Source organism: Cupressus sempervirens, chromosome 6, assembly GCF_028749045.1.
Source record: "Cupressus sempervirens isolate cs-2001-9-10 chromosome 6, ASM2874904v1, whole genome shotgun sequence".
Lineage (NCBI taxonomy): Eukaryota > Viridiplantae > Streptophyta > Pinopsida > Cupressales > Cupressaceae > Cupressus > Cupressus sempervirens.
In genome coordinates, this window is record NC_143123.1 from 603,718,272 (window position 1) to 603,734,610 (window position 16,339).

Here is a 16,339-nt window from a genome sequence, read left to right on the forward strand (position 1 = left end):
AGAATTTTATCTCTCCAAACATTGACATTTCAAATTCTTTCCACATTTCTTCAGCAAACGATTAGCATAACATGTCCTCCAAATATGATATCATCCACAAATATTTATACTAGCAATATCTTGTCTTGGGGTCTTTCTTTTATATAAAAATTACTATTATCATTTGACTTTTCAAAACCAATTCTTACTAGATATCCATACAGCCTTTCATACCATGTTCTAGGAGTTTGCTTCAGTCCATTTAGAGCTTTGTGTAGTTTGCATACCATGTCTCTTTTGTTTGGATCAATGAAACCTTCAGGCTGTTCAATGTAGACTTCTTCTTCCAGGATTCCATTTAAGAAGGTTGATTTTACATCCATCAGATATACTTTGAACCCTTTATGTGCAGCATATGCTAGTAATGTTCGGCCTCCTTCAAGTCTTGCAATAGGGGCAAATGTTTATCCATAGTCAATACCTTCTTTTTGTGCATAACTTTTGCATACTAGCCGTCTCTTGCTTCTTGTCACTTCTCCTTTCTCATTAACTTATCTCTGAATATCCATTTTGTACCAATCACATTCTTATCCTTAGGTCTAGGTACAAGAGACTAGGTATTGTTCTTTTCTATTTGCTCAATTTCTTCATTCATTGCCTCTATCTAACCTTCATTTTCTATAACATCTTTTACATATCTAGGTTCAAATTCACTAAGCAAGCATGTACCTTTTAATTTGTTCCTTGTCTATATGTCATCTATCTCTCCTCCAATTATTTGTTCAGGTGCATGATGTCTTTTGACATATTTTGCAAGTTTAGGCTCTCTTCTTCTTGATTCAGTACTAGGTTCACTTGGTTCTCCATGCTTGTGATCTTCTGCCTTTTGCTCAAGTTCCTCTGTCTGTGACTCGGGTTCCTTTGGCTAAACTGGTTGTGACTTAGGTTGCACTGTTTGAACTAACTATAACTTGGGTTGTATTGTCTGATACATGGATAGCATTGTTCGTAACTTGGTAGGTTCACTTTGGTGTTGCTCAACTCGAACTATTTGTGAGTTGGGTAAAGTCACAGGTTCCTCCTCATAGTAAACAAAATTTCTATAGTCTCCAAGTTCCTTGTTGCTCTGTTCTTCACTTCTTCCTGCAAACTCATCAATCTTCACATCTACACTTTCTATAACTTTGTGAGTGGCAAGATTCAAACATTTGTATGCCTTACTCTTATTGGAGTAATCTAGGAATATGCCTTCATCGCTTTTTGCATCAAGTTTTCCTTTCCTTATATCTTTCAAGATGTAGCATTTTCTTCTAAATACTTTGAGATAAAAAACATTAGGCTTATACCCATACCATAATTCATAAGGTGTTTTTTCTATACCTTTCTTCAGTTGAATTCGGTTTTGTGCATGAACTGTTGTGCTGATTGCTTCTCTCCAGTATTTTGGTGCAATATTTTTCTCAATCATTAGTGTTCTTGCACACTCCAAGATGGATCTTTTCCTTCTTTCTGATATACCATTTTTCTCTAGTGTTCTAGGTGTTGATACCTGTCTTTTGATTCCCCTTTTATTGCAGATTTCATTGAATTCATTTGAGATGAATTCATCACCTCTATCTGATCTCATGCATTTCAGATTCTTTCCTGTTTCCTTCTCAACTCCAACCAAATACCATTTGAACTTTTGAAAAACATCAAACTCATCTTTTAAGAACATTACAATCATAGGTTTAGTTGGTGGCACATATCTATTTTCCAAGTAGAATAGAGCAATATCTCCAATGCTTGATAGGTGTAGCTTCATCAGTTCCCGTCATGTTGAAAAGTTTTCTCTGTTAAGCTTGGGGATCTCCTTTTGATATGACATCTTGATCTTTACTTTAAGTCTTTGAAACCTTTCCTACAAACACCAAATGCTCTGATACCAATTGTTGGAAGGGAAGAGAGAAACTGAGAGGGAAGGGGTGAATCAGTTACCACAAAAATAGTTCCCTATCCCTAGATGTCAAATCAAACTTTTCATTGATAATGCAATTCTTTATCCAGCTTGGTTAAAACTAAGTTCTTGCTCTAACTCAGTTAACAAAGTAGTCTTAAGATTGTTAATATGTTTTAACCTTTAGCAACTTAGTTACAAAAACATAAAGCATAAAGCAAATAACATGAACATAGATGACACCAAGATTTAACGTGGAAACCCAATTTGGGAAAACCACCATGCAACTAGTTACAATATTTTCACTCTTTTGAAGTGAGCTATGTTAGGAGCCAACCCTAACAAAGTTCACAATACATACTGTTGAGTATGACCTTATTAGAGAATTTAGTTCACCCTATTAGGAGTGGTCTGGTTAGAGGTCTTAAACACTTCAATCTTGAAATGTCACCTTGCTAGAGAATTTACAATTTGACAGTTAAGTCAACTTTGTTAGGAGATTTCTTCACTAGTACAATGGTTAGAAGGTAACAGTAATTTGACCTAATTTATGAAGCAACTTCTTTTGCAGATTTAGATCTTTGTTTCGCTTGACCTCTGGATCCTTGATGATCAGAATATTTTTTTGTTGCTTATCTTCCACACTTGCCTGCTCTTCCTTTTCCTTCGATCACATATCCATATTTTCTTGCTTATATCATCTTCATTACTTCTTGATCTCTCTTATATATCATAAGCTTTGTCAAGTCGGCTTGAATACCTTTACAAATAACCATTAAACAACCAACTAGTCGCCCTTAATTAGTGAATTAATTAACAAATGTTATCTACTAATACTCAGTCAATATTGGGATTAATCACTCAGTTAACACTGAAAGTCCTTTGATGCTCGACCACTCGGTTAATACTAAAAGTCTGTCATTACCCGATTGCTTAGCTAATATTGAAAGTCCTTCATTGCCCGACTGCTCGATTAATACTAAATACCCTTCATTGCTCGACTGCTCAGTTGATACTGACATATGTGTAATATCAATGACAACATACAATTTGAAGAATTCTTTCCAACACCAGTAAGCATGTTTATTTTATTTATTTGCATTAGAGTCTAAAATATTATTAATTTGTGTCCTTTATAATTATTTTTAAATTCTATAAGTAATTTATATGACAGATAAGTGGATAGGGTCAATTATAGCATTTTAAGCTTGACAATCGCAAATATTGTGAAATATTTAACTATTTCCATATCTATGTTTGGTTTGTCTCCTAAATATAGGAGTTAAATCACATTCTAGACTAGTTTAAAATTGTGTCTACATGTTTGATCCGCCGCATCTTGATTACTAAATTGTTTAAGGTGCATAGCACTTTATAAAGTTGTACGTAATAACTTATAATATTGACTTTGTTTGTCCTTCAAATTTTGGCACTGGTCTTAATATTCATAATCCATACACTGGCAATTGTTTCGTATTTTTCCTTTAAAGAATTAATATATGCATTTTTTGTAAAAATCCATAATAATTATTCTTTATTTAAAACATTCTCAAATTTACATTATCATTTACTCTTGTTCTAAATTCATAATTTGCAAGTTTAAAGTTTTCTATAATCCTAGCAATTTGGGAAACTTTTGTTGCATTTGCATCCTAACCCATCTGCTATAAGTATCTTGGACTTAAGTGATTTGTTCAGGATTAGGTATACCCTCCTTGACCTTGTAGAGCCAGAAGTGCAGAAGACTCAAATCAAATTGATTAGTCTTGTCAAGTTGGCCATAACCGGTTGGATATCCCAGCATCAAGTGGGCAAGACTCTTAGAATTCCAATCTGCAGTTTTAGGAAACAACTGAGCCACCTTTGCAAGTTAGACACTCTTATAGTGAAATCTCCATTGAATCCATCAGTAAATAGACAACCCAAACACTTGCAAACTATTAATGAACAGGATCTTTGATACAGTGACTGTGATATAAAAAAAATTCTGCTATTCAATATAACTGTTTGAATTTGTGTTCAATTTATCAATATTTATTCTTATGTAATTCTGTCTTGATTTAGACTGCAATATAAATCTGAATATCTGATGTGTTGATTGCAGAGGAAGATGACTGAGTTGTTGATGATACTAAGCATGATTTGTATTGTGTGATGTTCTCATTTAGCGGACTCAAAGTATTATTTATAAGAAGGGTAAAGTCATGTCCACAGAGGGACATGACTCTAAATGGTACAAAGTACCACACAGGGTTATGTCCCTACGTGGAGTGTGAAATAGTCAAACAGACTGTCGCTGACCAAGTTGATAAATGCAACTGTTTGAAACAAAGAAAATGTTAATAATTTGTTTGTTATGTGACGAGCCCAATCACACAAGGGCAGAAGTATATCATGAACTTTAAGATGGAAACTCATTCGATATATATCTTTGATATATGAACCATATTACATTATATATGTGTGTGTGTGTGTGTGTGTGTGTATAATCATTTTCATTTTTGGCAATACTATTTTCATCTTTAGTTTCAACTATATAGGATATGCAGCCTTGAATTATCCAAGATTTCTTTTTCTTTTTTAGATTTTTTTATGCATGTTAAAATACATGAAATGAAGATATAATAAAACAAATATAAATGGATACTAATAAAACAACCATGATACAAAATTTATATAATAACTAAATTTTATATGATCTAAAGCTAAACGTAGACGCATTATTTAGAATACCCCCAAATTATTCCAGTTCGACCGAAGCTACCATTTTAACACTCCCTCTTATCGAGATAGGATTGAATCATCAATTGTTTTCTCACAATAGTAATATTCACTTGATATGTGCATTGACATCATATTGTGATGTCTATCAAGAGAATAAGTTATCTAATATCCGGCACTCAGGGACAGCAACTTAATGTAGTCTATCAGATAACAAGAAATCACCTTACAATAGTTACCTTCCAAATATATATAGCAATGAAAGATTGTCACCTTAATCATAAAATTAAATGAATATACAAATATATATTATAACAATTAAAACTGAGTACTTTGTTTTGTCAATAGTGACATGTTGTGATGGTTAAGTTGTTGAGTTGTTATCCTTGCCATTAAGGTTCAAATCTAATGGGGATGAGGTCCTCCATTTGTGGCCTCACTGGTTCATAGCTCCAGGTCAAATCGTTTACCCCTCTTTAAAAAAATAAAAAATAAAAAATAAAAACTGAGATTCATTCTCAGGAGTTACAATCATATTTGAATCATCCTATGTTTATCTTTGAAATGCTCCAATGTAGGCTTAGAGAGAGGTTTCACAAATATATCGACAATTTGTTCATCCGTGTTGATGTATTCTAGCTTAAGAACATCTCTGTCCACCATGGATCCATTATGAAAAACTAGATTTACTGACAACTTAATGCAGCTCTGATTGTCACAATGCATTACTATTGGTTTTAGCGGCTTGCCAAACAAGCCAACTAGCAACTTCCTTAGCCATACTACTTCTTTGGCTCCTATGGATGCAATTATATATTCTGCTTCTATGGAACTTAGGGCAATTGATGATTGTTTTCTGTTAAACCAAGATATCATAGCTGAGCCAAGATTGAAACAACATCCTGTAGTTGCTTTTACAATCAATGGAGGAAACGACCCAGTCAAAATCTGAGTATGCATGAAGTTCAATCTCAACTTGATCATATTTGATACCAAGTCCAATCATACCATGCATGTAATGTAATATGTGCTTGGCTACCATGAGATGAATCTTCTTAGATTCGCACATGAATTAAATCAGGGAATTGGTTGTGTAACATATATCAGAACAAGTATTCACCAAATACAGTAGAGATCTGATTATCTGTTGATAGTAAGTAGGATCAGTAGGTTTTGATTCAATTCCTTCATTTTTAAGCTTGTGAAGATTTCTTTCCATTGGCGTGGTTAACGACTTGTAGTCCATCATTCCAAATTTGGTCAAAATGTCGACAATGTATTTTCCTTGGTTCAAGAAAATGTAGTTCTTTTTTTCCATACTTTTAGACCCAAGAAGTAGTATAGGAGTACAAGATCTTTCATAATGCACTTAGCAGCCAAATCTTGTTTGCATTTTATTATAAGATGGTCTTCACATGTTATTAGTAAGTCATCAACATATAATACAAGAATAATCATATCACCATCAGATATTTTGAAATATATAGTAGGATCAACTTCATTTTTTGGAGTATCCTAATTTAGTGAGATAATTGTCTATCCTTTCGTACCATACCCTAGGGGCTTGTTTAAGGCCATAGAGTGCCTTCTTCAATTTGCACATATAGAAATTTATGTCATGGGTGACAAATCCTTCTGGTTGTTCTATATACACTTCTTCAATAACATCATTTGGAAAAGCAATCTTAACATTCATTCGATGTATCTTCCATCCTTTAGATGTTGCAATGGCTATGATGATTTTGATAGAGGTGTATCAAGCCACTGGAGCAAATGTCTCTTCATAATCAATTCTAGCTTTTTGAGAAAATCCTCGAGCTACGAATCTGGCTTCGTATTTTTCAATACTAGCATCTGGAGCATGTTTGGTATTGAATAACCATTTGGAGGAGACAATAGATTTATCCTTATGTCTAGTTACGATGTCCCATACATCATTTTTCAATATAGATTAATATTCTTCAATCATTACATCTTTCCAAGGTTGACATGATAATGCTTCTTCTACACTTGATGGTTTTAATTTGATTAGTTTGGATACTAGGGCAACATAGCATGAATGGTTTCTCGTTCTCTTGCTTTCTCTGAATACTTCATTAGGTTCTACTTGATTTTCTTCTATCATCTTTCTTGCCCAAAATAGCATCTTCTTATTGTTAGGGTTTTTAGAATTTTTTGTAGTAGAATAAGAAGGTTCATGATCTTTTGAACTACTCTCCCTCTGATTCTCAACTATGGGATTCTCATCTAATTAAGTAGTTGATTCGTTAATGTTCTTAGAAAGGTTATATGCAGTCTCTTCAAATCTTACATCTCTGCTGATTTCAATAGTTCTCTATCCAGGAATGTAAACACTCTAACCTTTGGAGGATTCACTATACCCTATAAATATGCCTTTCTTCCTAGATGGTTCTATTTTGGTTCTCTTTTCTTTCGGAATATGGATATATACGGGACATCCAAAAATTCTTAGGTGACTTAAATTTGGCTTATTTCTAGTAAATACTTCTTTAGAGGTTATGTTCTCTAAGATTGAATGAGGACATCTATTTTGAATGTAAACTGTGGTATTAGAAGCTTCGGTCCAAAATGAAATGTGAAAATCTTGGTCATGCATCATGGCTTTGGCAAATTCTATGATGGATCTGTTTTCCTTTCTGCCACTCCATTCCATTGAGGATTATAAGGTACTGAAAACTCCCTCTTAATCCCAAAAAGAGGTGCATAATTCTTTAAATTTTTCATTAATAAATTCACCCTCATTGTTAGATCTTTGTGTTTTGATTTTCTTCCCAATTTGATTTTCAACTAGTGCCTTAAACTCTTTGAATTTGGATAACACTTCATTTGATTCCTTAGGTTTTAGGAAGTAAATCTAGGTTTTCCTAGAGAAATCATCCATAAAAATTATATAATACAGGCACCCATTTAATGAAAGGACTGACATAGGACCATACAGGTCAGTGTGAACAAGTTCAAGTACAGTTTTGGATTTATGTTCACTTTTGGGAAACGATCCTTCGGTATTTTTTCCTAATGCACATCCCTTGCATGTTTCAATATGATCAGATTTTAAACTAGGTAAGCCTATTACAATCTTTTCTATAGATGGCAGAGTGTGAAAATGAAGAAAGCCAAGTCTTCTGTACCAGATTTCAGTTGAATTTGAAACTTGATGGTTTAAGGCTAGGTTTTGATGGTTACAAAGTTTGTATAAGCTTCTATCTCTAAAACCAATGGTGATTGCGTTCTTAATATTGGAGTTCTGGGGAGAAGATAGAACTTTATCTTCTTGAAATGTGATATGATACCCTTGATCTACAAGGTCAGAGATAGAAACCAGATTTCTTTTGATGCTAGGTACAAATAATACATTCTTTAGCTGGAGAATGCCTACTGTTTTCAGTTGGATTGAACATGTTCCAATTCCCTTTACTGGATATGTGGAGTTATCCCCTATTGTTACTTCTTCAGAGGAGTAACCTTCAAAAGTTTCCAATTTGTCTTGGAATCCCGTTATATAATGAGATGCTCCACTATTTATTATCCATGTATTTTTGTTGGTGTTAAGTTCACTTTGATAGAGCTAAATAAAATGCTAAATTTTCATCCTTTACTTCTGCTAGAGCAGCTTGGATTTTGTTCCTTTCCAAGCAGACTGTGACTATGACCAAATTTGTCACATTTAAAGCATTGTACTTTACACCAGTCTCTTTTTTTGTATGTTTAATTTCCTTTCCTTCTTTTCCTTTTGAATTGATCTTTCTTCCCTTTATTATGTGTATTTCTTTGAAGGGCTTGAATTTATCCCTCTTGATTTAAACTAATTCCTCTTGAAATCAGTCTTGACTCTTCTTGTGTATGATCATTCTTAAGTTGATCGAATTTCAGCAATTCAAGTCTAGAGCTCATTCCACAGATAAAGGTTTCCCACGACATGGGTAACCCTTTAATGGCTATTAGAGATAATTCTTTGTCATCTACCTTATTTCCGATGGTTGCAAGTTGGTCTTTTAATTCTGCAATTCTTAGGAAATAAGATGTAATAGTATCTCCATTGTTCATTTTCATATAAAGTAGTAGTTGTTTCAAGGTGAGTAATCTGCTGGTGTTATTTATTTCAAATGTGTTTTAAATAGTCATGAACATTTCATACGCAGTTTTGAGATTTGATATGGATAGTAGTATGTTATCTTTAGCAGAATCTATGCTAATCTTCATGGCTTTATTTATTATGCCTTTTCCAAGTTGATTTGTCTAGATCATTTTTAGGCATTTTCTTATCTTCTTCCACATACCCTTCTAATTCAAGTTCTCGTAAAATAATCATAATTCAAATTTTCCATGAAACAAAATTTGAAACACCTTCAAGTCTATTTTCTAGTCTTACATGGTTAACCATGATTGTAATTTAGATATTGAATGAGAGATATATGATATTGAAAAGTGAAAAATAACTGAATAATCTTTGCTCTATCGGTTAGGCTCTGATACCATGTTAATGAACAGGATCTCTGATAGAGTGACTTTGATATACTAAAATTTCTGCTATTCAATATAACTGTTTGAATTTGTGTTCAATTTATCAATATTTATCCTTATGTAATTCTGTCTTGATTTAGACCGCAATATAAATCTGAAAATCTGATGTACCAGTAGCAGAGGAAAATGACTGAGTTTCTGATGATACTAAGCACGATTTGTATTGTGTGATGTTCTCATTCAGCGGACTCAAATTCTTATTTATATGAAGGGTAAAGTCATGTCCACGGAGGGACATGTCTCTACGTGGACTTTGAAATAGTCAAACACATTGCCGCCGACCAAGTTGATAATTGCAACTGTTTGAAACAAAGCAAATGTTAATAATTTGCTTGTTATGTGAAGAACCTGATCACACAAGGGCAGAAGTATATCATGAACTTTAAGATGGAAACTCATTTGATATATATCTTTGATATATGAACCATATTACATTGTGTGTGTGTGTAAAAATAATCATTGTTCTTGATATACAAAATTATTCCATTTCGACTGAAACTACCATTTTAACACAAACAAACAACACAATATTCAATAAAAAACGTCAAAATCAGAAAAATTTAGATCAGATCTGGTTGGAGATCTTTTAGTGGTATCAGAGCCAAAATCATACCAGCCTGTGAAGGCTGCTTACAAAATGGAGGAATGAAAAATTGAGGAAATAGAAAATGAAATTGCAGTTATCAAAGAATGAAGGATAATCTAACATTTCAAGAATATCAATGTCTATCAAGGTTGGCCATGCCTGTGAATGAGACGGTTGTCCAAAATTTTGGTGCATTCTTAAGAGAACTTATGGAGGTCAATGCTATGGAATCTTTTGACAAGTAGTACATGAGAAGAAGGAAAGAAGATTTTCTTCAGCCTATCCACGTTCCTTATTAAGACAAAATTCAGTCGAATGGAAGCCCTATGATGGATGAAGATACTCTCATTTATAAGGACCCTGAAGTTGAATAAGACACCATAATAGATATGCCACTTGTTGGGTATGTAGAGGAAAGACAAAAAGATGTGTTATCATTTGATTCGCATCCTAAGGAGAAAAGAAGTCAGTCAGCCTATGACAGTCCAATGGTGGAAGAAGAGAACACAGGTGTGTTTCAGCCTACATACGAGGATAAGAAGAGCGAAATTCAGTCAGCATGTGAAGACCCTAGCTTGGAGGGAAAAGAGTTGCATGGTTGTATATTGAGTACTTAGACGAAGCCAAGACTGTCAAGGATCAGCTCCTTGAGAAGGAGTCTCCACCTATGTTGATATCACGTCCATTGGTTGTTGGAACAACTTTCTGACCGTCAAGAAACATGAACAGAAAATCATAATTCCCAGCTCTGTACATTGGATGGCAGCACATAATAACGTTGGCTTCCATAATTTTGTACACATGTTCACAATAAAAGAGCATTGTATGAGGATGTTTGAGATTCATTGAATCGAAGAGTTCTTCATTGAGACTAGGAAGTTGCCAAATAGGAAGATAGTCCACTTCGACAATGTGTGGTTCGTTATGAACTTTACACTATGGAATTGGAGGGAATTTGAAAGCAGATCAGCCATAGAGATGGAAGCATCGAACAGGTTTGGGATGCCTAAACAAGCTGAGGAGACATATGATGCTCAGCTCACTACTCCTCCTAGACCAACACTTCTTATGGAATCACACACCATAAAGAGAGAAGCAAGAAAAGACAACCAAGGCACCTTGGAAAGGTATGATCAGCACTCAATACTTTTGAGTTTGAACAGCAGTATAGTGTCATCATGTGAGTTTGAATCCAACAAAGATATTGTGAAGATAATAATCCTAGTCATTCTGAGTGGAAAGTAAAATATGAGATGGGAAATTCATTTTGCCAATGTGGTATATCAGAAAATGGCCTGAGTATTTTAATATACACCTATCAAGTCTTATCATAATAAACCTATGTTTGAGTATGTTGATGACTTAGCTCACAAACACAAAGAGGAAGATGTCATGGAGAAGGCTGTTTGGGATGAACATGATGATCTCCATAAAGATAAGATGAGAAGGTATGATGGTACTTTTGTTTGATGACAGCATTATACCTTCATTAAGTCATGAGATGGCAGCCATAATACATAATGGTGACAGAAGCATTAAAATTTCCATGGATGTGGATATAAGCCACATACTATCTGATTTATTGTACTTTAGCATGGGTGACCTGGAAAAGACACAAGGATGTGCAATAAGTGGAGACAGAGCAATGAAAGCTAAGGCACTTGCTGCCCAAGCAAAACAGCTCTTGCAGAAGTCAAAGATGGCTGCAATATCATGGGAGAAAACAAGACAACAGAGGGAAACATACTTCATATCCTTATTTCTTCCACACGAAGAAGCTATGGAGATAAGAGTATGTGAGGGATGTGCCTGTTTTAATAATCAAAACCAAGAACTATTCAGGTTTGCAGACCTTGAATGAGAGCTATGCTAACGGTTTTGGTCATGAATTTGTTGAGTCAATTAACTTGGTGAGTCATTTCAATGCTCAAACAAAAACCTTCCAAAGAAACTCAAAAGGAAAATCCGAAAAAGTATATCAGAAAAAGTCACTGGTAGCTTTAATTTTTCAACGAGCTTCCATTAGAAATAGGTTTAAATAATAAATATAATTAACAAATTAATATATAAGAAAACAAAAATATATATTAAATTTAAAGCATAAAATAATAAAATTAAAACATGAGATAGAAAAAGGAACAGTCCTGTCTCCATCGAACATGAGATAGAAAAAGGAAGAAGAGAACTTCATTTGAAAGGTCGAGAGAGGAAGGAAGAGAAAAAGGAAGGTGTGAAGCAAGAAAGAATTAAAAGGAGAGAAAAAAGAAATGAGAAGAAACTAAGGAAGTGACTCCTTCAAAATGAAAAGGTTATGAAGGGTTGAGACTCTTAGAAAGGATCATAATTGAGGGTTGCAATTCTTTCAAAGGGTAATTAGTATGAAGGTTTATGACTCTTTCAAATGGTAGAAATGATGAAGGGTTGTGACTATTCCAAAGGGTGCTAATGGTGAAAGGTTGCAAGTTTGTGACCATTGCAAAGGGCAGCCATGATGAAGATGTGTGTCTCCCCACGATTAATTATATAAAGGGGAGATCAACTCATTTGAAAGGAAAAGGGAATATTTATCTATTCATTAGCAGAAATATAAGTAAATCTAAAAGATGAAGAGAGAGGTGAGCATTATGGAGAAGAATTGTGTAAAGCCCTCACTATGTACGCCACCTCATGATGGTGGTTGAGAACCACATGAGGCCACAGGGGAGTAAGGCCTACTATTGGACCTAGGGTAGAGGATACTTGGGACACCTCATCGTGTCTCCCAGCACAACCTTGGAAGAGAATGCAAGGAGAGGGAGCAATGAGATTCCCACTAGGTATGCTACCTCATGATGATGGATAAGGACCACATGAGATCACCTCATACTGATGCCTAAGGACCATATGTGGGCAAGGAGGATAAGATCATCTGGAGGACCTAGGGCTGAGGATCAAGGGCACCCTATTGCATCTCCCCTACAATCCCCACATAAATCAATTGTTGAAGTAAATTGAAAACGAGATCTTCTATCATAAAAGGAGGGGTTGACATGATGGAGGGGAATCGTGTGAAGCTCCTCCTACTAGTTAAGTCACCTCGTGATGATTGTTAAGGACCACATGAGACATAGAGGATACGGTCCTGCTATTGGGCCTGGAGTAGTGGGTACCTGGGGCACCTCATCATGTCTCCCAATGCCACCCTCGTTATAATTGAGCTCCCAAGTAATCATTGGGATTTCTTGTGTAGATCAATATGTATGTGACATAACCTTAGAATTGGATGTATTTCATTAGCATTTCTATATTACTATCTAGTCTGCTTGTAGGTGTCCAAAGTAGGCTCATCTCATTCTATTTCTCACGTAAGAGTTGAATCACTAACAACATTTTGCTCTTGTTTCATTTTGGATTTATGAATTTACCGCAAAAATATAAGGCGGTCCAAGAAGGGAAATTATAGGGTATAAGAGAATTGATCCTGCCAGCCTACATGATAAAGTCAAATCAATGTATCTCACAATATGCATACTGTGTGAATACTTTGTCTTTATAAATTCATGTGTGTACTTTTTGTATACCACTTGTACTCCTTTATAAACAACTTTGATGTGTAATAGATTCTTCATTGTATGTCCTGATTTTTCAAAAAAGAAGAAAGCTACAGATTTAGCTGAATATCTATCAATCCCTCCCATAGTAGCCTAACCCAAACTGCCCCTTGGGGCATCACCTAGGGTGTATTAATTGCTTTTCCTTTTGACATTGTTAGGCAGGCATAGTTGAAGTCTTGGATTGTAAAGAGAGTTATTTGCATAAATGCCCCCATTTTGAAGTGAGAATTTGAGAGAAATCTTTTGCTTGACAAATTCAGGGATAATAATTTTGATCTTCTGTCTATCCTAATTGATACCCCTACCCTGCTACTAGAAAATTATGTTGCTTCTCTCATTCCAAATGTTCCGAAGCATTAAGATGATACCAAAGCACATCACCAGGAGGAGGCAGATGGCTTTTCCTTGTTGTAATCAGCTTTAAAGATACTAATTCTTGACCTATGGAAGAATATACGCCTTGGAATTGTTTGGAGATTTTAGATCTAATGATTAAACGCACAAGTCTAGTGGTTTCATTTACCCAAATTGAAACTGGGCGGTTTTATCTAAGAGTGGGAAAACTATACAGAAGGAGAATTCTCCAAGGCCATTGAGTTGAGATCTATGATTCTTGTAGGACAGAAATTTTCCAAAAAATCATAGTTCACCTGAAGCCTAGGTTTCTTAGAGTTTCGCACTTTGTCAATGTTTCTTCATCATGCATCAACATAAGCCACAAGATTTCAATTGATTAGCAGATTTAGAAGGCTTGAAACAATCATTTATTTAATGGGATCAAAATAAGTGTTACCATATTCATGGTGATGGGAAAACCAAGCCGTATAGAAAGATGGCTTTTTTCCTATGTTCCCCCAAGTTTCCAGGACAGGGATCGCAAGGGACAATAGGACGGGTTTCTAGGACAGCAAAAAATTTCACAGATTTTGGGGACAATGTGGGGCAGCTATATAACAATAGGGAAAATTAAAATATATAGAGAAATTTAAAATATTTATATGGAAACATGGATAAAGCATTTACTTATACATAATAGAACCTTAAAATATAAGAATCAGCAGAATTCTTATGCCAGAATTATGTTACTTTGTGAGTCAAAGTCAAAGTCCCCTAGGTGTCCCCAAGTCTCTAAGACATTTCTAGGACGGGGACGGCTGAAAATATACTGGGGACATGTCCCCGGGTAACACTACTTTTTTTTAACTCATAAGAGAAACTCGGTTCTAAAAACACACCAGACAAATATTTCACCTATTTGGTTTGCAATCAATATGACATTTATGTTTATGCATAACAGTGATAGTTGCTACTGTTGTGTTTACAAGGATATGAATTCAAGGCTGAACCTATTTTCAGAGTACAAAGTTGAAAGTTTTAGAGAGGGAAGTTCAAAGTGCATAACTTAAGTGAATGACATTTCATGTCATTGTGTTTTAGTAGGAGGGGTCCATTGAATGTTTTCAAACAATGTGAAGGAAATGTAGACAATTTAGCTCATTTCCAGAATTTTGAGGGAAATGGAAAGGAAAAAGATTGAAACAAATCCATAATTAAAAGGAAAAAACGAAATAAGAAAGTTCTTTAAAATTTGGGTGCTTTGGTGACAAAGTATCGTGTTTCTTTACGTCAAGTTTTTGGAGATACATTTACAATCTTTCAAAGCCATAAAATAAGAAATTATGCTTCTCGAATAAAGAAGCAGCTAGTAATATAATCAAACCAATATAAATACTAACGTTCAAATGATAATACTCCTTCATTGTCCAAGGAAGGCATTGCTGATGTAAATGCGACCATATTTGATTGTGACAGTAAATGACCAGGTTGCTTTGTTGAGGGATCCACATATTTCTCCTGAATCACAATAAATAAATAGTATTAATCATCACCACTAGGTCCCACCATCATTGTACTTTGACCTTCATATTAAGAAATTTCAAATGTACTCGCATAGATAGAGCTGTGAAAAACAGACTTATTTGCTCTTTTCAAGTGTATAGAATTCATTGCTGAAAATGAAAAGTTTGATGCTTTGAAAAAAAGGTACTAGAGTATTTAGAAGATATGTAAACAAGGAATTGTATATGATATCAAGCATTGAAAACGTGTGTTCCAACAGTGAAATAAGTGTCCTTATCTAAAAGCTTCATTTAAACCTACAAGAATATTTCTCATGCTTATCATCTATTCCAGTAGTGAAGTGTGCAATAAATATACCCTCTTTGAAGCTTTCAAAACTGTTAATGCCAACAGTAATGCAAGTAGAGCCAAAAAAATAATGCCAAAAATCATCAATTTAGTACCAACAGATAGGAACTGAAACTTCTGATTGACAATTTGTACATAGATTCAAATAACCTACAAAAATGTACATTATTTTCAGGGATATGTTTCATAACTGGTTTAAATGGTTTTTTCCTCTTCATGTCTCATAGAGTCATATATAAACAATTTGCAACATTTAGTTGACAAAACTACCTTACTACATCACTTGCTTCTTTGCATAACCTAGCTTCTATAGTTCTACGGCTACCTCATACAAATGGGAAATGTTATACAATATTTGCACCTTTTGCAAGCATTCAATAGTTTATAACAAGTATCCAACATTAAAACTTTTGTCTAATCCCAAGACTACTTCCACAAATCACATTCACAGCCAAAAACCAGCAGCTCTCATCAAGACATTTCTGCAGCAGTACTGGTAGGCAAAATTGGTCAGAGGTTACATCATTCATGGTGCCCCTGTCATTTCCCTCCTGCTCTATCTACAGCAGCATTACCAATTTTCACTCTAGTTAAGGATGGATGATTGTCCTTGTAAATTTTATCCATCTAAGAGAAACCCTCCAGCTGCCTTTCGGATATTTCAGTTCTAAGTCCAATAGATTTTCCAACAATGCACAAAGTTTATAAAATTGGGATTTTTAGTAGATCCAATTTTTTTAACAGGAATTAAATGGGAACTATGTATCATGACTC

General features: G+C 34.6%; 1 protein-coding gene across 4 annotated transcripts in view; it reads right to left on the reverse strand.

The window, feature by feature from the left end:
• Window positions 1-16,339, reverse strand: part of LOC149553691 (uncharacterized) — a 122,661-nt gene that overhangs the window by 42,512 nt on the left and 63,810 nt on the right. For all 4 annotated transcript variants that reach the window (XM_089789069.1, XM_089789071.1, XM_089789068.1 and 1 more), the window contains exon 4: window positions 15,094-15,211. In XM_089789069.1, the coding sequence (XP_089645195.1) occupies window positions 15,094-15,211 (118 nt within the window). The remainder of the gene's footprint in view (window positions 1-15,093; window positions 15,212-16,339) is intronic.